The 27608-nt window shown below is 41.0% G+C and overlaps 1 protein-coding gene across 2 annotated transcripts; it reads left to right on the top strand.

Moving 5' to 3' along the window:
• The first annotated feature begins 3138 nt into the window (after positions 1 to 3138).
• alpl (alkaline phosphatase, biomineralization associated) lies at positions 3139 to 27141 on the top strand. Of its 2 annotated transcripts, XR_013962158.1 has the most exons (13): positions 3139 to 3238; positions 7386 to 7560; positions 9800 to 9919; positions 12003 to 12118; positions 13119 to 13293; positions 14235 to 14410; positions 15323 to 15463; positions 16861 to 16930; positions 17207 to 17341; positions 18574 to 18765; positions 20090 to 20209; positions 24781 to 26464; positions 26735 to 27141. XR_013962158.1 is itself a non-coding variant. In XM_080729134.1 (12 exons), exons 2-12 carry the CDS (start codon positions 7485 to 7487, stop codon positions 25050 to 25052), a joined length of 1593 nt encoding a protein of 530 aa, XP_080585260.1. In that variant the 5' UTR covers positions 3139 to 3238; positions 7386 to 7484; the 3' UTR covers positions 25053 to 27141. The 2 variants fall into 2 exon arrangements, 1 of the variants encoding a protein (XP_080585260.1); XM_080729134.1 differs by having other exon boundaries at positions 24781 to 27141.
• The last annotated feature ends 467 nt before the right edge of the window (positions 27142 to 27608 follow it).

The raw sequence follows: 27608 nt of genomic DNA, 5'->3' as shown, positions 1-27608 counted from the left end.
AACGATTGTCCACAATTTTGGTAAGTATGCAAAAAAGTAATAAAAAGGTTGGGGTAAAAATGGAAAGAGCTAGTCAAAAATAATAAAAACAAAATAGGCAAAAAGTTGTCAGTCAAATAAGGCTTTTGGCTGTAAATGAGTCACAGCAATGAAAGATGAACATGACATAGTATATACAGTAGACTATATAGTAGACTACTGTAATACATTCTCCACACACACACACACACACACACACACACACACACACACACACACACAGAAGGAGAAATAGTCACAGCAAGGTACAGTTAAAAAGGCTACTTGTGCAGAAAGAGAGAGACACCCAAACGCATGGTGCTGCTTGAAAGGAAATACATTTAGGCAATCCAAGGTTAGTTTCCACGCACTTTGACCACAGGTAAAAGCTCATAGCTGCATGATTACGTTGATAAGCATCTGATTGTTTAGGTGGGAATGCGTTCTGCCCCCCCCCCAGCGCGGACAGAGAGGGGAGAGAGAAGGCCCCCCCCCCAGCGCGGACAGAGAGGGGAGGGAGACAGAGCTGCTCCGTGCTGGGAGAGATGAAAGCTCTATGGCCTGTTTAAGGGGGTCTTTATACCAGGACGATTGGAAACGCTGCCGGTCTCGTTTTGGGTTTATTACCCAAAAAACGTCGCGTTTACACCTGGTTGTTGGTTCGTTTTTCTGTGTTTATATGACAAGTTGACAACGCATGAATTCAAGCAAAATGTGTCATGTTCCCAGCCTACATAGGCCTATACTATTTACCCTTCAACTATAAAATATATATTGTTTTTAATGAGACATGCTTTGTAATTAGGCTATGCTCCCAAATCCATATTATTATCGTCTGTTCGCATATTCAATGAGTCCCGCAAAAGGAGGTTTTTAGCGAGGTGAAGTGAAACACCAACAAAAGTCACCTGGAAGATGAAGGTAGGAACATTTATAGCCTATGGAGCATATTTCTGGACATGATCTACGGGGATGGGCTATATAAAGTGAGTTCTGTCTTCTATCTGCAACACAGAAGTAGACCTATAACGCAACATGCTGCGAGGCAGCGTCGAACGGAGTAGGCTAGCCTACAGAGGCACATATGGGTATGGTAGTCTACCATACCTTGATTACAAGGGAAAATAATAAAATGTACTTCTTAAAATAAATTCATCATGCCTGTTGCTAAGTATTGGCAACATGACTGTCTTGCATGCGTGCCTTACACGTGTAAGACCAGACAACAGTCATGCTGCCATACCTGAACTGACGCACCGGTGCACTCGGACGCGGCGCATGGGGGATGATGAGCCGTCGCAAAAAAACAACTGACGCCATACACACTGACAGTCTGTTAGTGCAAAATAAACTAACGGAATAAATTGTTATGGCTTTAAGTAAATTGCCTACTTTCTCTCTCTCAGCCTTAAACAAATGTCAAGTTTAGGCTACTGAGTCTGATGTTGATTAGCAAATACATTTGTTTAATTTCGCTGTTTTAATATTTAAATGGTATGATGATGATGAAAGCAACATGCGTGCCTTAAGAGGAGGCTGGACGCACTGGAGAAAAAAAGCGAAATAGCCGATCACACTGGACTGTTTATTCTGTCTGTCTGTCTGTCTGTCTGTCTGTCTGTCTGTCTGTCTGTCTGTCTGTCAGCAAGACTCAGCATATTACAATAACTCACTCATTACCTGAAGTCCGCTCGCTGCTTCTGTGATGTGATGCGGTGCATGAAGAATTAATCCAGTATTTTTTGGTGAGAAGTTGAAAAAGGGGAACGCAAAATAGTCATTAATCATTAGTTTGCTTATAGAATTGAATACCAATCCATAGCCTAATGGTTTAATTTAACTTTGCGGAGAGGAGAGCTGTTGCAACTCCGTCAGGCCAGCGCAGGTGCGACTCATGCGTAATTATTGATCTGACCTTCTGCTGGCAGTTGTAATTGATTATTTTGTCTATAAACCAATAAATGTTTTATAGCCAATAGGATATAGACATTTTTAAAAGGCTTTCATATAGACCTACTCCTGACATTTTTCAAATGAGGTTTGGGCTAATAGATCACTATGTGTTCAGTTTAGGCTATTTTCTGGGTTTTAATTAGGCCTACAACAACACAAATAATAATAATAATACATTTCGGTTAGTCTGACAGACTGCACTGTTATGCAGCAGGGGAGGGGGTGCTATGACATCATCGCACTCTCCCTCGCAGCCGATTTCCTATAGCCTATTACACCGGTGCGAAAACGATGCAAAACCGCAGGAATGCACTTTCAGAGCCGAATTCCGAAAAGTATCGGTTAGGGTCATGAAACCGCGTCTCCGTGTGTCAAAATGGCCGAATCAATAGTAAAAACTATCGTCTACAAAAAAATCGACCTCATGTAATGACCTCATAAATTGGGGCCTTTTGCAATTCATATCTCAACAGTAATAATGAATCACTTGGACAAGATCTGGTTAACTTGTGGGTGTCACACAGAGTGAAACTTGCTTCTCTCTTTTTAAAACCCATAACATTACATTTCAATAATCTTTATGTGGGACTGTGGGAGAGATGTGGTAACCTCAAGCATATATGCCTATTCAATCTTTCATTTTTCTCAGATAGGCCTAGCCTAATTAAGTTATCATTTTGAGAAAGTTTCATAATTTGCATAAACAATTTTAATTATGTATTAAGTATTTTAGCAAAAGTTTCTTATTATTTTTTAGATAGGCTACAAAGTAATTATTTTGAGATTATTTAGAAATACCGGCAGTAGGCCTACCTTTTTATTATTTTGGACAGTTTCCCATTATTTTGAGATAGGCTACTGTTATCTTGGTAGTCTCGTCTCATTATTTTGTGGTAAAGTTTTGTTTTGTTTTTCTCTCAAGACGCAAAGACATTTTTTACAACTTTTCTCAAAGTCATCATTTTTGAAAACTATTATAGTCATCACTTTCAATTCAAATTTGAGATCATTAGGCCTATTTTTAGAAAGATTTTCCCCCGTCCATCACATTGGTGTAATGGCCGCAATCGACAGAAAGGGGGTGCTGATGGTCCAGATATTGTCATCATGTTCCCAGCATGGCATCAGTATTTAAAGGGCGGTTTCTCATCATTGTGGGACAGAGACCGCTATTCTCTCAACCCCCAGGAGCCAGAGCCTGCTTGGACCCTTGTGTGAGCTACCGCGGAGAAAGTACGATACTTGTTGCTACCGATTTCCACGCGAAGTAAGTAAAATAACCATAAACTTTTACACATTATCTGATACACCGGTTGGGAGACGTATTTTATAGGCTATCAACGTAGGTTGAAACGTTAACTGGTTGTCCACATGTAGTGAGAATCCCGACTTGGAAACAATAACAGCGTCTATCTTGCGTTATCCTTGATCTTTGCAAAGATCATTATTTGTTTGTTTCACAATCTAATGGGTAGGCCTATACCGGTCAGTTATTTACTTATTTCCTCAGATATTAGAAGAAAATATGTATTTTCTCGTGGACTAGGTCTACTAGCCTACCACAGGACAAGGAATCCAATTATCCAAGTTGGGATATTAAAAAATAAATACAAAAATAAACATTGAGTCTGTTGATCATGGCTATTCGTCATAAAAGACAGGTAATTGATTTAGATAATTAGGATAGTATGAATTTCACGGACACAAAGTCAGTTGATTGCTTATTAACTAGTGATAAACCATTAAGGTTTATCTCTGCATGCTTCTCATTAGTAGCCTAGTGTGCATGTGTTTTATCAGCCTGTATCAGCCGCATGTGCAGGGCCCACATGCGACTAATTGGCCATTAAAGAGTAAAGACTATATAGAGAGTATGCCTAGGCCTAACATTTGGAGCTCCTAAACTGAACAGATCTGGTGTTCTGAAAATGTTTAATGTCAAGGAGCTTGTGTTAAGCCGCAGAACCCCAGTTGAAAATATGTTGTGCCAGGGAAATCCTCAAGAGTAGATTTGTTTTAAGTTTTGTGTAAAACATAATTTTTAGCCTATTTGTATGTATTTTTTATTTAAAAAAGCAGTTCTACAAGCTCACAACACATCACCATGAGACACGTTTGTGTGAGCCTGTAGAAAGGGTATTTTTGAAAAGCCAAAGTATAAGATATGGTTATGTTCTTAAACTCTTCCTTTATTATAAGAACCCCCTCAAGGACCCCTGGGTGTCCCTGGAGAAAGCTGCAATACCAGTGCTCATTTCACTTTCTACAGTCTGCTAGCTACCATTATGAAGCAGTCGCATAGCTGTCACAAATCAAATTTCAGCTTTAGCCTACTTTGTGTATAGCCTAAACAAAGCAGTACAAAATGAAATGGATCAAATCTGCCATCTTGGGTTAGAGCTTTCTTAATCAGTCGGCTCTATGTGCCCTAGCAGCCCTACACTGCTTATAGTATTATAAACACATAATCTGCTATTGTGCCACTGACACACAACTCCAGTGTGTGAGCTATCTTCACAGTTCACACACACTTGCCGCAGATTTCATTCTGAGCTGTGGCACAGCCACAGGGCAGGCTGGTGTGGCACTACCGTGGACCCCTGGAACGCTCTCTCACTCGTTTTAAGTTTAGGCTTTTATAAACCTGGACATCATAGTTTTTACTTGACAACATGGACATACATTGAACTTCATGTGATGATGACCAACTTGTTTTCTGGCCTGCCACTATTAGTTGTGGTTCCATTGTGCTTCTTCTGGGAAGGTGGATCTATACATTTATGACATCACTTTCTATGCAGGATCACTGTTGCAGGCTGAATGAAGAACACCTGTTGCTAATGATCATCATAGTTTTCATTGTTTACGAATCATACTTGCTCAAGTTTTCCTCTGGCTTTGTGAGTGGTTGGCCTGTTTCTGAACAACCTATTGAAGACATTTGGCACAGTGATTTGTTTTTGTTCTGTTTGTTTTTTGCTGATAAGGTGATTCCTGATTCTTTAATGATCTTTTTTTTTCTTCTCTTTTTTCTTTACCATGAACCAGAAGCCTAATATCTGCCTTGGCTAAAGGGACATTTCCCTTTGCATGGGTCGTACCAGTACACGTGTGGATTTCCATGCATGAAGACCTGGGTTAAAATCTAGGTGTTTGGTTACCTTGATGCCATGATTCATAGCAAGTTCAGCCATGGGGGACGTCAAATTGGGGTTAATGTAGCAGAGCTCTGTCTGAAGACCGGAAGCCTAATACTGCATCCTTTGTGTGGTTGTGATGTTTGATTCCATTCCCACGCGGGAGAACAGGGTTTGAATCGATTGAATCGATTATTGACATGTTTAAAAGTACAGCAGTATGTTACAAAAAGCTAAATGGATAATCACAAAAAAGCCAAAGGCTTGTTTCCGCTGAGGGCCATCCATCCATCCATCCATCCATCCATCCATCCATCCACTCACTCACTCACTCACTCACTCACTCACTCACTCACTCACTCACTCATTCATTCATTCATTCATTCATTCATTCATTCATTCATTCATCTACCAGGGGTCTTCAACAGCTACTACAGGGGGTCCTCCAAATCTTCCAATCCTTTTTATATTAACAACTTGAACCCTAGTGTCCATATTCTAAGAACTTTAGCCAAATATAGCAGATCTACAATCTCACAACGCCTCGCGCTGCAAGGCGTTGTTGTGAGCTTGTAGATCGGCTATTTTCGGCAAAGAGGTTTGGTATAGAGGGGAAAAAGAGCAGACTAAGTACAGAGTGAAAGGTCAAGTTTATTAGGTAATGACGGCTCAAGTAGTTAAATATCTGAAAACACAAATTGACATGAATCCAAAATACACTGATGATTGTGCTGTCAAATGATGAAACTATATGGAATCTATGAAAAGATTGTGGGTGTCCCTGCTTCATCTCTCTCTCAACTAAGGGGTCCTTGGCCTGAAAACGTTGAAGACCCCTGATCTATACAATTGGCTTGATTTTAAGAACCTACAATCATGCTGCGCAAATAAGATTGACATTTTATTTCCTACGTGAGAAGGTGTTCAGGACAGGTCAACAATTCTGACCAGGACTGACAGATAACTTTCTTTCCATGTGTTCAGTCTAAGCAACCTTTAAGTATAGTACCAATTCTCTCCTATTTGCTTTAATATTAACATAATCAAGTTATGAAGCTACCTTTGCTTGTATCACGATTCATATCGTAATCATAATATTCAGTGAAAAATAATTTGAATTGTTTGTCAGCATTGTGCTATCCCACACAGTCATGTTATGCAACTCCAGGGTATAAACAGTGACGGTCAATTGATATGCTTGCAAAATTTTAATTAAATCTCAGGATTTTGCTGTGTAATTGGTGAGATTGCCATGCAAAAAAATATACATAGTAGGCCTATTCCCGAAGTCAAGTTTGTAGTGAAAATAAACATTTTAATGGAAGAGGTGTCCAGTCAATCATGTGGCGTTAATCGGCTTTGTTATGGCCATTAAACCTCTCAGTGATATGGTGCCCAATCCCATTAAAGCCACCTTGACTATAAACACACAGCAAAACCCGGAGTGTTCATTCATCTAAGAAAGTGTAAAATCGCACCCTTTATGGGTCCATTTTTATACTCAGAGTTGAATGATCACTGGCGATTTTACTGTGTGAACGGGAAGAAGAGGAGGGTGTAGATAATTACAGATGAAAGCCAGACCGGCCAGGACCCATAGGGGCCTCTGTTGTGACTGCTTATATTCACAGCGAGGTCTCCAGCTCAACTTGACTAACTTTCTCTTTTGTCCCTGCTGCTGCAAGAAGCCCAGCAGACATGCACAAGATGTTAAGTGAATGAGACAAGGTTGTCATCATGGCTCAGTGCACCGGAATATCTCTTCTTTCGCAACTTCAAAAACATTGTAGATTCCATTCAATGTTTCTTTTGGCAAGGCAGTAAAAAACCTCAAAACCTTTAACTTCAATTCAGGGGCAAGTCCTCCACAAAAACTGCAGAATGTTTAAAACTAGAAAGATGCAATTGGAAATTGCAAGTGTGGTTGCCGACGTGACTATATTCTGCATGTCATGTGAAGCTCAACCAATACTCGAGCTAGCACCACTCCTCAAATGTTTTTCCTTCAATTTCCAATTGCATCTGATTTCCATCAATTTCCAACGGCATGATTCACAAAGAAGTTTATCTAGTGGTGAAAATAAAGTTTCCCCAGGACTACAGTGTGTTGCCCTGTCGGGCAACCACACTAACTATTATGTTTGCTGATAAAGTGTGGTCATTCAAGTCATCTTTGAGTAAATCAACGGTAAGAATACATGAGTGAGTCGCTGAGCGTCACTCAGATGACACAGACTTGATTACTAGTGTGGTCCTCTGTTCTTTTCTTTTTTGCAGGTGTGAGACGACAGTAGACAGAGCACCATTAGCTCTTCAAAGTGGCATGTTTCAGCCGTCTGGGATCACACCTCAGTCATAAAGAGAGACAACGACAACATGAAGACGACAGCCCTGCTCATCATTTGCTCCTCTGTCTTGTCAGTTTTGGCCCAAGGGAAGCCAAAGTTCCCTGGTAAGTTAAGTCTCATTCACACATTCTCTGAAGTTATCTAGACATTAGGGCTTACTTCTTAGCGTGAGGAAGCTTGATCTACAAATACAACCCCCAGCAATGATGTACATGACACTAATATGTCGTAGGGACTTACCCTCTATTCAACCCTTGATGCTGAGTGCCAAACAGGGAGAGATTAAATACCAGTAGGACGCCTAAGGGCGAAAAGCGACCTCGAGGTCGCGCCATCTGTCTTGGCCATCTGTCTTGGCCATATATGGATTCTGTTAGTGTGGTTTTCCTAACAGGGCATCGTCTGGGATACAATCCCTTTTATGCCCATATATGGAGATCCCTGCTCTGAGTATCTGACATCACTATGTCACCTGTGATGTCACAGTGTTGTGTCAGGGAAACCACAGTGTCAGGTGTTACCCGTCCAGACGGATGGACAGATACGGTCAAGCTGTGACGGCTCTGATGGTAAACTGTAAACAATTATATATTTCTGCTGTCTGGCCCAAACCAGCTAACTCCAAAGTGTTCATTTTCCAGAAAATATCGAGCTCAAGCGGAGTTAGGAGGTTTTGGCCAAAACGCTTTTTACTACGTTTCATTGGTTCAATATTGTTTTAACCAGCACACAGACGTAAAGGGTGTTCAATAGCACTGATTTTGAGAAAGAAAGTGAGCCAATCGGGTGGAATTAGCTGGTTTGGCAGAAAGTGTGAGGATCCAATGGAGTTAGGAGGTTTTGGCCAAATCGCTTTTTACTACTTTCCATTGGTTCAATAACCAACACACAGAAGTAAAGGGTGTTCAATAGCACTGACACATTCCTTATTTGTTTGTTATCTGTTATCAAATTGATAGTGCCAGTCAAGATTGAAAGATCTCAATGCCATGCTCTTATCCAGAGCAACTTACAAAATGCAAGGCCAGAGTACCGGTAAGTGCCACGAACCCTAGTCAACCAATGGGAATTAGAATGCCAAGAAAACAATTACTGTAGGCCTATGTGCTACAAAGTAACTTGGATTGCAAGTAGACTTCAAACGTGGCATCTCTATAAATAGCAGACTTAACACACTTTTCCTTAAATCTATCGCCAAAATGTCATCAGCATCCGTTAGAAGGAAACAGGCCAATACCTTTGAAGAAGCAACACAGGTTTTGTAACAACCAGTGGACTTGAACAAAGACTGACACTGTGGATTCTTAGTTTGTGATGGACTGGTTTCTCTCCATAAGAAGATTAAGGCCCCATCTTATCGTAACGTGATAAATGCAGTGTAGACTGGTGGAGGCTCATGTGATATTGCCAGTAAGAAGCTTATGTTGGTTGATGTCAGTAGATGTCAGAGTGAGTTTGGTTCAAAGAGCTGTCATAGCGTGATGCCATCGATACTCAAAGTGCTTCTAATGGTAAAGTTCTCCTGTGTTGCATCACACATTGCTTGTTGACAATAGAGCCCATATACTGTATATCAGCCATTATTTCACTTTATTGATCAGTTATTATGCAGCCGATTTGTCCCCATTTTAACCACCTTGAATCTGTCATAACTATTGTTCTGGTGAATAAAAACATTTACTGTAATATTACATGCAGATAAAGGCGTCTCAGCTTCTGGTTTAGGACGGCTTTTTGGGACAGTTGCGCATTTGTGGGGATGAAGCCTCCTCACTGACCGTGCATGTCAGTACTGTATCTGTCTCTCAGTCCTTGTCCCCTTTTATGGGAATAAAAGGGATTCTATTAGTGTGGTTGCTTAACAGGGCGTCATCTGGGAATCAGATGGCGTGTATCAAAACAACATCCCGGTTCCAACAATGGAACAAGGCTTGTTTTCGGTGGAGATGACGGAGGCGCGCCGGCGTTATATTATAAACACAATCTGATCTAGCTATAATAGCAATCATGACATAAGCTATTTATTACAATCACTAATTCACTATGAAGTGTCTTTAATTATAATTAAAGTAAAAATAGTCAAATAACAAGGACAAATTGTTCTGCCCACATCCTTATCAAACCACCATAACATCTATTATTGGTGGAAAATTGGGATCAGCATCAGCCAGTTGAAGCCAGTTGAAGTGTGGCTCAAATAGTTAATGTATAGCAAAAGGATTGGATCGGAGTAGTTAATATTTAAACTCCAAGGTGAAATCCTTAATTTGACCCTCCACACAGATTACCCTGGTTTTAAATTCAATGTTTGTATGTCCTTTTCTCCTGTGATATGAAATACAGAACAAGAGAAAGACCCCAAGTTCTGGAATGCATGGGCCCAGCGGACCCTGAAGAATGCTCTACAACTTCAGAATCTAAATAAGAACAAAGCAAAGAACCTCATCCTCTTCCTGGGAGATGGTAAGTAATAATTACTTTCTGACCCTTGTGACACACAATGATAAAATTACCATCAGCATTTCTTAAATCCACTTAAATCCATTTTCAGCTGTATTTTGATGAAGTGGGCAAGAGCTCCTCACTGAAAGGCTGCATTGTTAATGCGGATTCCACATTTTGCCCCTTTGTCATTTGTGACTGATGAGATTAAGTATGCACTATGCAGTCAGCCAAGAATCTCCATTCAGCCAAAGCTAGGTTATGGATCAATGTAATCCCGAGTGAGGGTGAATAACATGTTTAAAAAACAAGAGGTGCATGAGCTGTGGAGTGTAGGAAGAAAATAACAGCTCTTCTGCCAATACATTACAGAGCCTCTGTTTGTGTCAGGTTACTCAGTCACAAATGATCATTTATCATCCATTGGGAGATGGGACACCTTCTACTCTTTCTGCTTGTGTTCGTGTTATGTCCACAGGTTCAGTAATACATGACAGGGTTGCACAGCTATGCATGCAATACCAATTGCCATGGAACAGTAGTTAGAGAAAAGCAAAATGTATGACGCTCATTCGTCGTTGTTAAGTAATTACCAGGGAATCATGCTTGTTTTAGCAAGTGTGTTCCCTATGATTGCCATTGTGATAATAGCATGCAAACACAAAAGTCACTGAGATCATTGAAAGTGGCCCTGTCACACAATGAGCAATAGTGCTCGCAGGTGCTATTTTACTTCTATGTCATAGTACCATGTTGGTAGTTAAAGAATAGGCTATGGACAATTTAATAGAACACTGTTTGTTCCACAGTCACAATTACCCTAATTACCATGAGGGACCTGTGTATCTGCTGTGTAAAGCATTAGTAAGGCTTGGAAAACCTCCAATATGCTCCTGTCAAAAACACTTTGCACATGAGGGTTTTCATTCTTGTGAATTTCCATTGTATTTATCTCTTGTTTTTGTTGATTACAATATACATGCAGTATGTACATGAGATGCTTCACAACATGAGCTCAACAATCTGTTTTATATCTATATTTAACAGAGATGGAATGATGCATCATTCATAATTATGATATACTGTGGCACAATCTTAATGTGTGATATGTGCGTCTGTACAGCAGAGGGAATTATTTATTCTACTATTTAGAAGGTTTTCTTTCTAATCAGATACAGTAGTTGATGAATTGTATCATATCACATTGTGAATCAAATTAAAATGGGATTAACTCATAATTCCATCCCTAGGCTAAGCAGGTGAATGAAGCATGGAACCATGCAGTCCATGCGGGGTTGCCAGATTGAGCGTGTGCGGCAAACATTTGATATATGACCCAAGAAGGCCTTGACACACTGCAATGTCCATGTTCCATGCAATGATTTGGCCAATCCAACTCCCCTCCCAATACCTTTAACCACTTGTTAACACTTGTTGTGAGAAAATGATTAAAAAAAAAAGTATCAGAAAAATACATTGGAAATAATAATACAATATAATCTTCAGCCTGATTCATATTGTATGATGTTCATTCATGAGAAGGTGGGCACCAAGTTCAAAGGTTTTTTTGACATGGAGTAGAATTAAGCAATAACTCATGACATAGTTTAATGTGATTATGTCACAGCACAGGATAAGGGGCTATTCGTCCCTATGTGAACCCAATATCATCCACTTTGCATTAGGCCAAGCATGCCCCTTAACTGTGATATAATCACAATATACGGTACCATGACATGTCATGAGTTCATGCTTATTCTGCTTAAAGTACTAGCTAGCACATTCCAAAGTGAAAGAGAAGGGGTCATCATATTATGCAGTGAACACAGCAACACACTGAAAATGAATGTGCACGCGCGCGCACACACACGCACGCACGCACGCACGCACGCACGCACGCACGCACGCACGCACGCACGCACGCACGCACGCACGCACGCACGCACACACACACACACACACACACACACACACACACACACAGTAACATACACAAGCTGTTAATGTACTGTAGGCAATGGCTATGCTCTTTTTCTCTGCCCCCGAGGGGAAAATAGATGGATCCGCTGGTTTCTCTAATAGACGGCCTGCTTTTGTTGCTCAGGAATGGGCGTTTCCACAGTGACTGCCGCACGAATACTGAAGGGGCAGCTGAGCGGACAGAGCGGGGAGGAGACCCAGCTAGAGATGGACAAGTTCCCCTTTGTGGCTCTTTCCAAGGTCTGACTCTCTATTATATCATAGAGGATGGCGCTTCATATTGATCTGCCACTGTTTGTTAATAGTTTGCATGGGTCCAGATGACCGTAAGACAAGGTCATACACTCTGACATGTCATATTGAAAGTGCATTATGTTACAGATTTTTTATACATGTAAAAAAAACATTATGTTGTAATAGCCGACTTACAGTATTAATGCCTCGGGCAATGCTGCACACATTGTGTAGTTATGGCTCTATTAATAATTTTACTACAAGTAATTATAATTCAGAATGTTTTGACGTTGTCTTTTGAGCTATATTCTAAGAATGATTGTTGACATAGTGAGGGGAGGACGGAGCAGGAGATCAGCCAGAGAATCGGAGCCGCAGGAGCGATTTTGAAGTTGCTGTACAGCACGGTTGTGACGAAAAGAGAGCTGAGCCACAAGGCAAAGTCGATATACCAAACTAATCTGTGTTCCTACTCTGACATATGGTCACAAGCCGCCAAAATGAGTTTTCTCAGATGGGTGTTCAGGGAGAGACTCTGAGTAGAGCCACTACTCCTTCATGGGTAAAGCAGGCAGTTTAGGTGGTTCGGGCATCTAGACTAGATCCTCTGGGTACGTACCACTGGGAGGAAGACACAGGGCAGACCAAGGACCAGATGGGTGAGATGCTGGCCTTGGAACACCTCGGGATCCCCCAGGATGAAGTGGCTAATGTAGCCGAGGAAAGGGAAGTCTGGAACTCTCTGCTGGAACTGTTTCCCCCTCGACCTTGAATCTGGATAAGCGGTTGAAGATGGATGGATTGTTGACATTCTCATTGTGTCAACAGTCAGCTCACATCCTCCCACAGTGGTCATGTTGCACGCATACCCGAACAGTAAAGGGTTGGTTAAACTTTGTGTCGCACACCAAAAATAGATAGCACAGAACCAAGTACAAATTAGACATAGAGATCATTACCATGTCTAATGCGACGTACTCATGTAACTGGCCTATTCCCTCTGCAGACTTACAACACCGATGCACAGGTGGCAGACAGTGCGGGCACGGCAACAGCATATCTCTGTGGGGTCAAGGCCAACGAGGGTACGGTGGGCGTGAACGCAGCTGCCGTTCGCTCCCAGTGTAACACGACAGAAGGCAATGAGGTCACCTCCATACTCCGATGGGCCAAGGACGCAGGTAGAATCCACAGAAATAATGAAACATATGCCATTCGATGGATGCTTTTTATAATCTTTATTCAAAGAGCCTTACAATGCCACAAGTGTATGTTTTGTGTACATCGTCAGTATGGGTGGAGTAGTAATTAAAGCTCTAAATCCTTCCACACATCAACAACTGGTATGGAATTTGGAAAACATTTGTTGAAACAAGACACTCCATTTCCGAAGTTCAAGGCTAAATGCAGAGAACTACTCAGGACCACACAGGAGTACACAGAACCACATACCATGCAGGAACACTCCAATCAAATTCTTGTAAATCAAGTTAGATGAAAGCTACAGTAACCCTAATTTGTCTTGGGACTTCAACCACATAAACCCTAACATCCCTATTCTGGGCATGACATAATAAGCGAACATTTGGCAAAAGTAGGTGAACATTTGGCAAAAATGGCAGAGCTACAAGCTCACAACACGTCACATGCCATGTTGTGAGCGTGTAAGTTGCCTTGGGAACCCACAAGCAATATGACCCATAGATCATGAGCCTTTTTCCTGTTTCCATCATGTGATGCAGCTTGATGTTAAGTACAGTACACCCCCTGGACATGACACTAGTATATGCCATGCAGGGAGGCATTGGGTACCATTTCCATTGTCCCTCTCCCTGGTATGACTCGGCCAATCTTGTATTGGGGTTTTACATTTTATTTTCCCGTAATCAAGAGAAAACAATGTAAGGTAATAAATTACCTGTGGGGTGCAATATTTGCAAACATCAGGTCACAGTCAATATGAAAACTAATACACAACATTTTGTTACCTATCGATTGTAAGAACACATTTAGTGTAACACTCACGGGTCTGTGGCGCGTCGCTGATTGGCTGTAGCTTTCCCAGGCTTTTCCCAGGCTTCATTCCCAACGCATCATTCAGAAACTTGTTTGTTTTCTACAGGCAAGTCTGTGGGAATAGTGACGACAACCCGTGTGAACCATGCCACCCCTAGTGCTGCTTATGCCCACTGTGTGGACAGAGACTGGTTTTCTGATAATGAGATGCCACCAGAGGCAGTACAGGCAGGCTGCAAGGACATCGCCAGGCAACTCTTTGAAAACATTCCCAACATTGATGTGAGTTAGAACTTTAATTTAGTTATTTTATTTAGTCTTGTCTTGTTTAAAAGCTTTATATGGTCAAACAAAACAGTGTTTTGAGTGTTACTCAATAGTGTTACTATGAACAACTAGTCTTTAATTAAAGGTGGACAAGACCAAGCTTCTTTTCTTCCCAGTTAAAGGAGAATCCTGGACGAGTGCTTTTCCTTTGGTATTCTGATATTATTATATACCATTAACCACTGGTAGAGGCAAAAAAATCTAGCGAGTTAGCTCTGACTGGAGATGGGAGGGGTCTAACGGCCGTTTGCATTTTTGCAGCAGCCTATCAACACTCTGTGGAGATGTCTCCGCCATTATGAAGGACAGATTTAAACAGGAAAAAGGAATTGTCGAGTGATACAAATAAGTCATTCTGTGTAAAATCCCACCGCATCGCAGTCAGGGCTGCCAAGGACTCGAAAAAAAAAAAAAGAAAAAAAAAAAACATTGTACCCATCGTTCATGGATATCATAACATCAGATTAACGTGGGAATTCTCCTTTAATCTCTGATCCATGCAGGACCCTTCCTCTTCCGAGTCATATCAAAACTTGACTACTGTGATAATGGACATTACCTTGTGTTTTTCTTTCTTACTATAAATCGCTCTGGATTAAGATCTAAATGCCAAAATTTGCAATTGTAAAAAGATGTGTTGGTTGTGGTTTAAAAACACAAGATTCAAAATTGCCAACTCCTCTGCAGCTCTACAACACCAATAGAGCACTTTCTTCTGTCTGAAACTGAAGCTTATTCACAATCTATATTTCATCACATGACTGTGTCATACTATGACAATTACATATTTTCAACTGAAGAAATGTCAACGTAAAATGACAAAACAATAGAGTACGTTTTAAAACTGACTGTTCTGTGGATTTCCAGGTGATCATGGGTGGAGGGAGAAAGTACATGTTTCCCAAAAACACTTCGGACGTGGAATACCCTGGAGAACAGAAACACAGCGGGACCAGGAAGGATGGGAGAAACTTGGTGCAGGAGTGGATTGACAGGATGAAAGATAAGGTGAGCTAACCTTCCATTCCCATCTTTACTCTTAAGCCCTGCTTACCAATTAAATTCACATATTCACAAACAGGACCGTGGCAAGTTATATTAGACCAGTGGTTCTCAACCTGTGGGTCGGGACCCCCAGGGGGGTGCCCAAATTATTTTGGGGTGTCCCCAGATGATTAACTTAATGTGCAACATTGTTTTCTCTCTCAAAAGTAAACAAACCAACTTAAATTTTAAGTGTATAGAGGGTATCTGCACATTTCTAAAGTGACAATTTAAGGACTTTTTAATACGTCTAAAATGACAAATTAAACATTGGCCAAATTGTCAAATATTAGAGGCAGAAATTGTGAAAATAGCTTACAACGCCTCGCAACGCGAGGCGTTGTGAGCATGTAGATCTGCTATTTTCACAATAGAACTGTGTTATACAAAATGTAATTCTTCAACTCCTAGTGCTTGTCAGGGTGGGGGTGGGGGGGTCCCAGTTCAAATATGATTATTTTGGTGGTCGCGGCCTGAAAAGGTTGAGAACCACTGTATTAGACAATAGACACACTAAAGGGCCATTTATAGTTACGGATGGATGATTTTGTGTACGTTTGGGGTTGAGGAGGAACTTACGGTAATTGCGTCGACATGCATAGTTCCGTCCGTTCTCTGTGTTATATACGGTTCAATTACATACTGTATCCAATAGATGGCACCCAAATGCATCTTCCCAATGAGCAAACATGTTGATAGGCATCGGCGATTACATGCATTAAGTAAATAGCCTACAGCCGTGCTGTGCGTTCTTTCAATGGCATCGTACTCTATTTTCACTCCATAGTTCATGTCCCTGCACGCCGTCGCCGTCGGAAAATGCTGTTATTAAGCCTATTATTAATATTATTTGGATAAAGTAGAACAACTTTTCAAACCAATCATAATCATTTAAAATGGTATCATGATCTGACACTGGCACTTTGCTGCTTCTGCGTTCTGCCTCCGCTGCTGCTGTGTGCACTGCAGTTGAACAAGTGGCAACAGGTCTGCGTCCTGAACGGCTTGTTCACTGTTCAGCGTTACTTTGTGATTTATTTATTTTTTTCTTCCTCCTACTACGAAATGGATACCAGAAAAAAAGACGAAACATTTCTCCCTCTACTGCCCCCACGGTTGACAAAAGTTTGCCACGGGTACTTCATGTGTACGTACGTTTTTATCGGTTTTAATCCGTTAGGTTGAGTGTTGTCCGTAACGTTACGGACAGAGACAATTACGTCCGGAGCTACGGAGAGACCGGATCAAAGTACTCTCCGTCTCCGTTCGTTATGTATCCCCGCGTTGTTTATGTACTACTATGCATGGTACTTAAGATGTTTTCCCTCGCCCGACCCCCCTGTGTTCTTTTTACCTAACAGAATGGACATTACGTTTGGAACAAGAAGCAGCTGTACTCAGTGAATCCTAATAACGTGGATTACTTGTTGGGTGAGATTCCATTCTCCTATAGTGTCTTTATGACACCTCATTGAAGTTTAAGCCCTGTTTAAACAAATAGATAATCGAAATTGAAGAAAGTTTCTGGAAATTGCCAATCTATAAGCTCACAACTCAGCTTTTAGATGTGCTATTTTTGGAAACATTTTAATCAAGTGGTTAAAGGAAGGGCTGTAAGAATTATCTTTGCTGTAGATCAAAATGATAGTAGGTCTGTTCCTGTTAATATCCTAGTTCTACATGAACTGTGCTACTGTGTTATCTCAGGTCTCTTTGAACCTGGGGATCTGCCGTATGACCTGGATAGGAATAGAGAGACAGATCCTTCCCTGACAGAGATGGTGGAAGTGGCCATTAAGATCCTCAGGAAAAACCCCAATGGATTCTACCTGCTTGTGGAGGGTGAGTTATTGGCTCATCTAAGGTGAAATTGGACAGCGCAAAAGTCTTTCCAGTACTCCAGTACTCCAGTTTCCAAAACCAAGAAAGTCTAAAAATGTTTTATGTACAAGCTTGATTATGCCCTCCTTTTGACTTAACTCCCCATTTACAGTAGAATTTGCGTTAAAATGTAGAATCTATCTGGTTAACGTATCTGGATAATTAACAATCCTATCTCACACTTACCACCTCCAGATCTGATTGTACTCTGATTTTATGTGCTGCATGTTGTTCACAGCTTAATGCATTAATATCTTTCCTTATCCAGATAAGATTATGCAGACACAGATCACACAAAGTATAGTCATGCTCACATCCTGTACCACCCCTCTCTCTTTTCTTTACTTAAAGGAGTAGTTCACCCCCAAAATGACCTTTTTTCTATTGATTAGTCATGCCATGGAGACTAGAGTTCAATATTTTTTTTTGTTTTTTGTCGCATTCCTAAGACAAAAATGTGATAACAATAAATTTACCCCCATTCATTCCGGATGGTGACCCGTTTTGAAACGGGTCACCATCCGGAATCAATGGGGGTAAATTTACTCGAATACAATTTTTGTCTTAGGAATGTGACAAAAACCAAAAAATATTATTGAACTCTACTCTCCATGGCATGACTAATCAATAGAAAAAAAGTCATTTTGGGGGTGAACTACTCCTTTAACAGAATGGCTATTACATTTGGAACAGATAGTTTCTGCCCAAAGCAGTACATTTGGCACAGAATGTTTTTCCCCAATGATAATAATATTTGATATATATACTGTATATGCAGATAAGGGTTTATGTTGTGGTATTTCTATAACTCTTCAAGTGTCTTATAACTTCTAGTGTCTTACAATTAGAGCATACTCATGATATCAGCACATTGATAATATCGATATGAAAGAGGACCACAGGAAGTTAGATGAAGGTAATGAGTTCCTTCATGTCATATGGATGTAAAGCCTGATTTATTATTTATGTTCTGATGCACACCGATGTCTGCCTAAGACTGCTGATCTACAAGCTCACGTCGCATTGTGACTTGTTATAAGCTTACAGATTGACCATTGTTGACGCAGAACACTATCAAAGGCTAAGCACAAATCAGGGGATTCTGGGGAGAGGCTTCTTTGCTCGGGTTGCTGTGACTTAACTAGCTCATCTGTTTATGTGAGGAAGGAAGCTAATCTGACATCTCTGTACAGGAGGTCGTATTGACCACGGGCACCATGAGGGCAAGGCCAAGATGGCGCTGTATGAGGCTGTGGAGATGGACCGGGCCGTCGGCCGGGCAGGATTCCTGACCAGTCAACATGATACCCTGACTGTCATAACTGCAGATCACTCCCATGTGTTCAGCTTTGGAGGCTACACACCTAGAGGAAACACTATATTTGGTAAGTAATACAGGGCCTGAAATTCGTTTTTGGAAGTGTAGGGATTCCCCATTAAGTTTTGGGTGAGAGAGTATGTGCAGTAATTACGTCGACATGCTTAGTTCGTCTACGGTTTGTGCGTGCCGACCCGCTCTCCACTCCAATTCTGCTTCCGTTGGGGCCACGTGCCACATATTGCGCCTCGCAGCACAGAGCCCTGCAAGTTGGCAGGTTGCCATCCAAACTCACTGTATGTGTTTCCTGTTTGTTTCTGCTGAATTGAACTGACTTGTGCTTGTAGATCTAGGCTATTTCTAGTGTGTGACACCATTGTGTGACAAAGTATAAATTAGGCTTTTAAAGTGACAGTACATACACTGCCTTGTCTGCAAGAACTTCTGTTGCCTCTATGTTTAACATCTATACTATAATTTTGCGAATGTCTGAGTGAGTGTCTGTCTGTCTGTCTGAGTGAGTGTCTGTCTGTCTGTCTGAAACAGCGTTTCTCCTCAGTGGCTGGAGCAATTGATCTGAAATCGCATCACCATTAGCATATGAACACACCTGACATAACTGTGAAGCCCGTTTGTCACTTTCACAAATCGTATGCTGTAGATTAGCATTTTTATGGTGTATCTATATTAGCCTACAGTACCTTTTGTGACCACACATGTTAAGGGAGGGGCGCTGTTCAGGCCATGCACAATCACACACAAACACACACACACACACACACGGGGGGGGGGGGGGGGGGGAGTGTGTGTGTGTGCAGGCGGGCAGGCGGGCGGGCGGGGCGGGGGGGGGGGGGTGGGGGTTCTGGCCCTGTTACAGATGTTGTCCAAAAATCATGCAGATCGGTACACAGTATCTCTGTAGCCGTTAAATGGAACGGGTATTTCTTACATTGATGCTCCTACATATTAGCATGCAAGCACCAGTTAAAGTTACTTTCCATCCCTCATATACTGTGTGCACAGTGCACATCCCATAACCCACACACTGCACATCATTTCGGAGCTCATATCTTTGAACGGGTAAGGGCTAGTTTGCCAAATTTGCCAACAAGTTAACAACTACCAATAATAGAAAAGGGTCAATAGTAGGATCAATAAGGGGATCAGAATGGATAAAGAAATGCTATCCCTATTCCATAATGCATTCCACATTATAATATATAATATATAATATGACGTGCACTTTTTATTAGGTTATTGAATTAGTTGTGACTTGGGTGTCAGCTCAGCAAACTGTTTTAAATTGCCTAAGAACTCTAATTGTTGTATTATTTGTTTTACTTCAGAATATGTTTAAGTGGAATATGTAATGGTTTCTCTGTATGTTGCAGGTCTGGCCCCCATGATGAGTGATGTGGATCAGAAGCCCTTCACCTCCATCTTATATGGGAATGGTCCAGGTTTCAAAAATGTCAACGGTATCAGGGAGAATGTTTCCACTGTTGACTACCGTAAGTGAAACCCTCTCAACAGCACCCTCCCAATAAGAAAGATAGCCGTGAAATGAGTCTGGCCACGTCTGTTTAATACAGTATATTATAGAGCATCGCAGTGAGGTGTCGGAAGCAAGCTCGCCATTCATTCTTACCATAGGGGTTTTCATTATCAGCCACAAAGTCGTAGCAATTCAATGTACACTTATCACTAGGCTGGTGGTTGTAAAATGGTTCTATATGCTCCTGTAGAACCCCCGAGTATGTATGCAATCACTCTAGTTTTAGTAAAAACACGTTTTATTCAAGATCGCACAGAGAATAACTTCATTTCCCATACTGCTAAACATATACATCCGGTGAAATCGACGTCTGTGATTGGTCTAGCTTCTTCTTCTTTCACATATCTTGCGGTTACCGCGGAAGTAGCTACTGCCCCCTGTCTTCCCGGCGGATTATTGCACTTCAGCAGAACTCCGTGAGCGATCGTCTTTCTTTTACAAATATGATGCACTATGCTAAGGATGACGATAAGAGCGTCCACAGAGATGACAATCACTACATTTCAGGCCATATGCTGGCCTGGATAACTAAACTGAGCGGCTATATTTCAGGAAACAAGTGTCATTCGCAATGCATTCTGGGAGTGTAGTTTCCGCAATTTTAAAAATAATGATGTACACAGTCTTGTACCCTGCCCTTTTTTCAGCTTTCTAATTAATCTTTGCATTAAAAAAAATGTGAATATTGTCACGATTCCTCTCCAGCCGAGGTGGCTTTGTCCAAGGCTTAAAAACGTTGAAATAAATACTTTATGAAATGTCTATGGAAGAAATGAATGCGGAAAACGCTTCCGACACCAGAGTGAGGACGGGGTTCAACTGCAATGCTCTATTGTAAGTGTATTCGTTTGAATGAGGTAATTTTAAAGTATATAAATCAACTTTATAAGGTAGAAAATAAGTGGTAAATGTATACACAAAAAGGCTCTGTTAGACTTCTGAAAATCTCCCCAAGATTTCAAAATGTTCTACTTTTAAGTTCTATTGTTTAATTTCCGTCTCCCCCTCCCCACCCCCCACAAAATCAGTGCAGGGATCAATTTAATTATATAATCTCATAGCAAAAAAGCATGCTTATTAAAGTGTCACCCATATGAACACAGGAACTGTTAATCGGCTTGAATGTACCTTTAATGCCTAGGCAGGTAGTTTACTCAGCAAGCAAGATATCTTTTATTCACTTACCGTACATTACCCATACAACACCACCATAAAACTGAGCCTACCACACACGTATAAAAGACCAGCAAACAGGCCTGAAGAATAGCCAGCTGTAAATAATAGGCTACAAAATTACCCAGAGAAACATGCAATAAAGGTCTGCTTTAAGCACAAAAGCAACTCATTTAGCAGCGTCATAATAAAAACAATTAGGCCTATAGTAATAACAGCTGATAACAGTAAGACCAACCCAATTGCTACAATAAACAATGTGAAAAGCCTTTAAAGTTAATTCTGCATCACCCTGATTGCATCAAACTCTTTCAGAACGACCTCCGCATCAATTCCAATATTATGATGTTCATCAGTGCAAGCCCTTTCAGTCATTTGTCAGCCATCCTATTCCTGAGATAAATCTTCACGTGGTATAAACAGCCGAAGGAGCGCCAAGTTCTGGCAGTGCATACAGGCATCATTATAGGAGAATGTTCATGACAGTGTTTATGTTTGGTTAGAGGTCTTTACAATATCGTGATGGATGTTCATAACGATATCCAATAACAGAAAGAAAAACCCAAGCTAAACAATGTGAAAAGACTTTAAAGGTTCTACACCATGCATTTAAAAATAATTTATATAACATTGTTTGTGTCCCAAAAACGTTTTTCAAAAGGTTTGAGGCTAAATTACCACTCCTAAACACAGAGCCCCTGTCATTTCTGACTGGTTTTCAGAGCATTTTCAGCTGCAGTACCACCTTGTCCTGAGTGGGAAGACTGCACTATTGAGCCAGTTTTGGCCCCACACTCCTCCCCACCTCCTGCTCAGCAGGCCTGCCCAGTGCCCACCCCTCCCCAACCCTCTCCCAGCTCCTCCTACCTCCTTCTCAGGCCTGCCCACCCCTCCCCAACCCCCACTCAGCACATCAGTAGCAGTAGGTCCCAATTGTGATGTCACAATCGGACCTAAAATCAGACAGCCCGTTCTGAGACCTGCTTACATAGATCTGCTCATAAACTGAAAAGACACAATGGTCAGAAATAGGACTTTGTGAGGATAGAACGTGCTGGTGGGACACCAAAAGAAATACATACAAATTGGAAAAATTAAAATTCACTGTGTAGTCCCTTAAAAGTAAATGTTGCATCTATCTGTTGCATCAAAATCTTGCAGAACAACTTACTCAGTTGCTCATTCATAATCCTAAAATACATCATGAAGTGACATAAACAGCCAAAGGAGTGCTCAACACTGTTTGTGGATACAGGCATCATTACAAGTATGTTCCAGTGTTTATGTTTGCGTGCAAGTCTGCAGTTAATAATCACAAAACCCGGCAGATGTCTCTAAGGGCAATTGCATGCCTATTGTGCTGCCTCCATAGTTTAAACTTTAAGCTTTATGGGTGGCCATAGCTGACTGGGTAGAGAGGCTGCCTAGGAAACAGCAGGTCCCAGGGCCGATTCCCTGCCCCGGCAATGTGTTTAAGTGTCCCTGAGCAAGATACTTAACCCCTAACTGCCCCCCACTGCGCTCATGTCTGACCACTTGAGCAGCTATCAGTAGGGAGAAGCTAAAAAAAACCTGAATATACAGGATCAAATAGGTCCAATTATTAAGCTCCATATTTGCAGTGTCAATGTTGGGCATCAAAGCTCCACACTTAATCCTTTACTGTATTTCTTGCCATAAACAGTCTGCAGTGGCAATTATTAGAAGGTACTGGGCTTCAAGACGTGGCATTGCAAGGCATACTCTGTCCCTCACCTCTGTGGTCAGACGGTGGATCTTTTCCAGTGCTCTTGTTGGTTTGCAGCAAGTGTGCTGGACCTTTGGGTTTGTGTATTGGCAATGCAAGGCAATGACAGAGTGACCTTAACACTTGCAGCCAGAGAGCCAGATGCATGCTTTCTCCCACATTTCACTGTATGGAGAATTATCTTGCCGAGTCTCAAGCATTCACGTCACAAGATAATTGACAGTTCAGGTTCTGTAATCTATTGCTTAGTGTCGTTAGATGGTGAAGCAACTCCAGAGTAACAATTAAATAAATGTGGTGTCTATAGCTAAACCAAGGTCGTTAACCCCTCATCATAGTAAATAGTTAATAATAACAGTTGACAGGTACATTATGCTGAGAACAGGTGTCAGAGAAATGTTTGAGGCGTTTCTTGCTGCTAGTGTTAATATAATGTAAGCGTTTTGGGGAGGCTGTAATAAAGCTTACTATTTTCTTGAACCGTTTTCAGGGTGTTAAACTAGGTTTAACCTTTCTACAGTTCACAAAGACTACAGCAAAGTACTGTACTCTGATGTGCATATGAACATCTTGTACATTTCCACTGACATTCCCATCACCCCTATCCAACTGTGAGCAGGATAAAAAAAAGAAACACAAAGAGAAAACAACAAGACAAAATGTAAACAACCCCAAGAAAATAACCAACTGAAAAGAAAGTAACCAACACATAAACACCATGCAGAGACAGACAACAACACTGAAACAAACAAGAAAGAAAGAAAGAAAGAAAGAAAGAAAGAAAGAAAGAAAGAAAGAAAGACAGACAGACAGACAGACAGACAGACAGACAGATGCATAAACAAAAAGATGATATGGGAATACAATTGCCAAATTTGCCAACAACAAGTTAACTAACAATAATAGAAAAGTGGGATCAAAATGAATAAAGAAATGCTATTCCATCATGTATTCCCCATTATAAGTGCTACATTATCAGAAATCAATTAAATGATGCGCACTTTGGTAGAGGTTTGGGTTGTGTAGTTACCTTGTCATGATGTAACTAGTCCAATTGACAAGATATCCTGCTCCGTTGCATCGCTGATTAGAAATTGATCATCCAAAAATAGCCTCCTCATTGAGTCACGCTGCATGGTGAAACAGCCCTCAAAGTCACTCTTTTAGGACATACGTAAATGAACGCAAACAAGACTGGTTCTGCCAATAACACCACAAAACAAATACAAATTTCAACTTCATGTTGATTTAGCCATTTGTATTAGGAAAAGTTGCACCAGTGCAAAATGAGCGGTGCTCACTTCACACGTGCACGTGCATATTATTACATTCATATTGGAAAGTCAGTTAATTTATCAAACATCCTATGGAAAAAGGCAGCATTACTACTAGAATTAAACCATAAATGTGTTTTTTTTAATGTCGTAGCTTGTTTGGGCTTGCTGTCTAATTTTGTTTAACAAATAGCCAATGTATAAAGCCTAGGTTTAAAGTGCTCATGTGGCCTCGTTGCTTACTTGCTTCTTTTGGACTTGTTAGACGTGGTTGATTGTATACAGTAGTATTACCTTTAACAATGCTGTCTTATCTTTACTTACAACTGACAGAGGATAACAACTACCAGGCCCAGGCAGCAGTACCTCTGCGTATGGAAACACACGGAGGAGAGGACGTGGCCATTTTCTCCAAGGGACCCATGGCTCACCTGCTGCACGGGGTCCACGAGCAAAACTATATCCCCCATGTCATGGCATATGCGGGCTGCATCGGCCAGAACAGAGACCATTGTTTGTCAACCGACGACAGCACCAGATTAAGTCCAGCGTTACCCGGCCTGGGCCTAGTTCTTTTTATCGTAATGGCCCAACTTCTATGCTGACCCCACCCCCTCCCAAACCATGCTCCCACATTCAATCCCTCCCTAGCTTGTCCTAGTAAAAATAGCTCCACATACGATAATAGCTCCACATACGTTTAACCATGTGTTCACATACGTTTTAGGTTTGTGTGTGTGTGTGTGTGTGTGTGTGTGTGTGTGTGTGTGTGTGTGTGTGTGTGTGTGTGTGTGTGTGTGTGTGTGTGTGTGTGTGTGTGTGTGTGTTACTCAACGGTTTTGACCACGGGACCACATTCACATTTTTTGCATCAATGGAACAAAAAAAGACAAATGTAAGTTTTGTATTACATTTTGTCTTTTCTTTTTTCTTTTTTTTTAAGATTAACATTCATGAAATTCTAACTACAAAAATGGTGTATCTGCTGATATGTTTAAAGACATGATTTGGTTTTATGTAGTTAAACATCAGTTTTTCTGCTGGGCTCTTCGGTGGTATACAGTAGGAGTTCCTAACCACCACTGTGCTAGGGCAGCGATTCCCAATCTGTGAGCTGGAGCCCACTGTTGGGCCATGAGGATATTATAAGTTGGTCCACAAATAATTGTCAAAACACTATGATTTTAATGATATTATAATGTACCGTAAATATAAAAAGAAAACATGAATTTTCATTGTGATACAGATGAATAGGAACTTAAATTATGTCTATGTTAGTTCCATTGATCCAAGCCGGAACACAATCAATCGATTGATCATTCAAATAGAAATGCTCTGAAAATGCACGTGGTGCACCCATCTGACCGGTTAAGTGGTCAGATGGGTGGACAACGAACGCTTTCGAGAGTTTCAAGTGGGCCCTGATCCAGAAAAGGTGGGGAACCGCTGGACTAGAGGTTTTGAATACTCCGCAGTGCCTCTGACTTCACCGGGTGGCCATAGGAGACAATACCATTGTTATAGGAGAATGCATGTGATTTCAATACCATCCCTACTAGAGATGCGCGGATTGCTAGTTATATCTGCAGACCCCGCGGTTATGGGCGGTGTGGGCGGATTTGAGTTCGATCGGTTGGGTGAAAGAATACCTAATGAGGAAAATATGAATTTGGGTGTCTCTTCTTCCATTGCTGTGAATTCCAAGTCTAACAGCTTTTTTGCTCGTCCACTGCCATCCATCTCCCAACAGGAGAGGCACACAAGGCACAGCAGTGTAACTTCATTGATTCTTTAAATTTCCTTCCCTGCCGACAGGATCGGTAATGTTACCGTATTTCCTCTTAATAGTGGACTATATACAATTAAAAGCCAGGCCTCTACTATATATATGGCTGGGTGCCTTGTCAACACAAATGAATAAGGCTGTGTGGGGGGGGGTAACAGGTGTTTTTAATAACATACAAGTGACACAAGTGTTTGATATGATACCTTGATACCACATGTGGAACATGTGCAAGTAATAATAATAATAATAATAAAACTTTATTTGTATAGCACCTTTCATGACATGAAATGCAGCTCAAAGTGCTTTACAGAGCATAAAATGAAGCACACGTGCTTAACAGAGAAAAAGTAAAATAGAAATAAAAAATACATAAAAAAGAGATAAGTAAAATGATTACAATAAAGCAAGAAAAAATAAAAGCATAGAACATTGAAGAACAATTTCAGAGCCGTGCGGACGTCAATAGCAGCATAGGGATTAAAAAATTTAGCTAAAAGCAAGAAGTGTCATTTTCCACAACAATACAGAGTGAACATGGCTTCCAGATGGTGGTTTGATGTAAAATTCAAAGAGAGAGCTTTACAATATGTAGAGGAAAACTCAGGAGACACAGCTGCGATGACACTGACATAAAAAAGAATCAGGTACTATCTTTTGTTGATATTAATGTTTAATAATGCTAGCAGGACAGCTACATTTGGTCAAATTGGTCTATTCACATTTACGGAAGCCAATTATCCTGTTTTCTTTTGTTTGTTTTTGTTTTGTTTCAGCTAAATGTAATAGGTGGGTTTATCGTTTTTGTTTTAATGTACCCAACCCGTTTTGTTTTACTGGGTTCAAACTGACTTCTTGGTTAATTCATTCAGATCTGTTTGTAAAAAATACAAATAAATGCCTCTCTCTTATACAGTATAAGCCTCCTTCCATTAAAGCCACCCACTGCATTAGAGGCAAATAAAGGCCCTGGCCACTATTAGTGGAAATACGGTAAAATGTTCTGTTCATCTTCATCATCATTCAAAGGTTCTGCTGTTTCACATACACAGGTTCATAAAGTGGAATAGTTTGGAGTAGTAAGCAGCCGTCCTCCTGATAAACAAGTTCCATCAGAGCCTTCCCCGCAGACGATTGATTGATTGAATACTTTATTAGTCAGAAATGTAAACAGCAGGGAGGTACAGTAAGACATATAGGCTTAAAGGATAACACAAAACAGTCCTGATGTATTCAATTAATCAGCACAGCAATGCATGAATATTAACACATTAATACTGTACCTGTCATCAACAAATACAAACAAAGGACAAAAAGGGAAAACGGCGGCAGTGAATGACACCTTTCAGTGGGAATTGAAATATACCTCCCCATGTGG

This window comes from Nannobrachium achirus, assembly GCF_963921795.1.
Source record: "Nannobrachium achirus genome assembly, chromosome: 6".
NCBI lineage: Eukaryota > Metazoa > Chordata > Actinopteri > Myctophiformes > Myctophidae > Nannobrachium > Nannobrachium achirus.
Note: the sequence above shows the minus strand (reverse complement) of the source record. Positions and strands in the feature narration are given on the sequence as shown.

What these genes read in the sequence shown, in the direction of transcription:
- alpl (XM_080729134.1), top strand. Translation starts at nt 7,485, where the DNA reads ATGAAGACGACAGCCCTGCTCATCATTTGCTCCTCTGTCTTGTCAGTT. An exon ending in CATCCTCTTCCTGGGAGATG is followed by an intron (nt 9,920 to 12,002) that starts GTAAGTAATAAT and finishes TTTGTTGCTCAG; the next exon opens with GAATGGGCGTTTCCACAGTG. An exon ending in TAACGTGGATTACTTGTTGG is followed by an intron (nt 16,931 to 17,206) that starts GTGAGATTCCAT and finishes GTGTTATCTCAG; the next exon opens with GTCTCTTTGAACCTGGGGAT.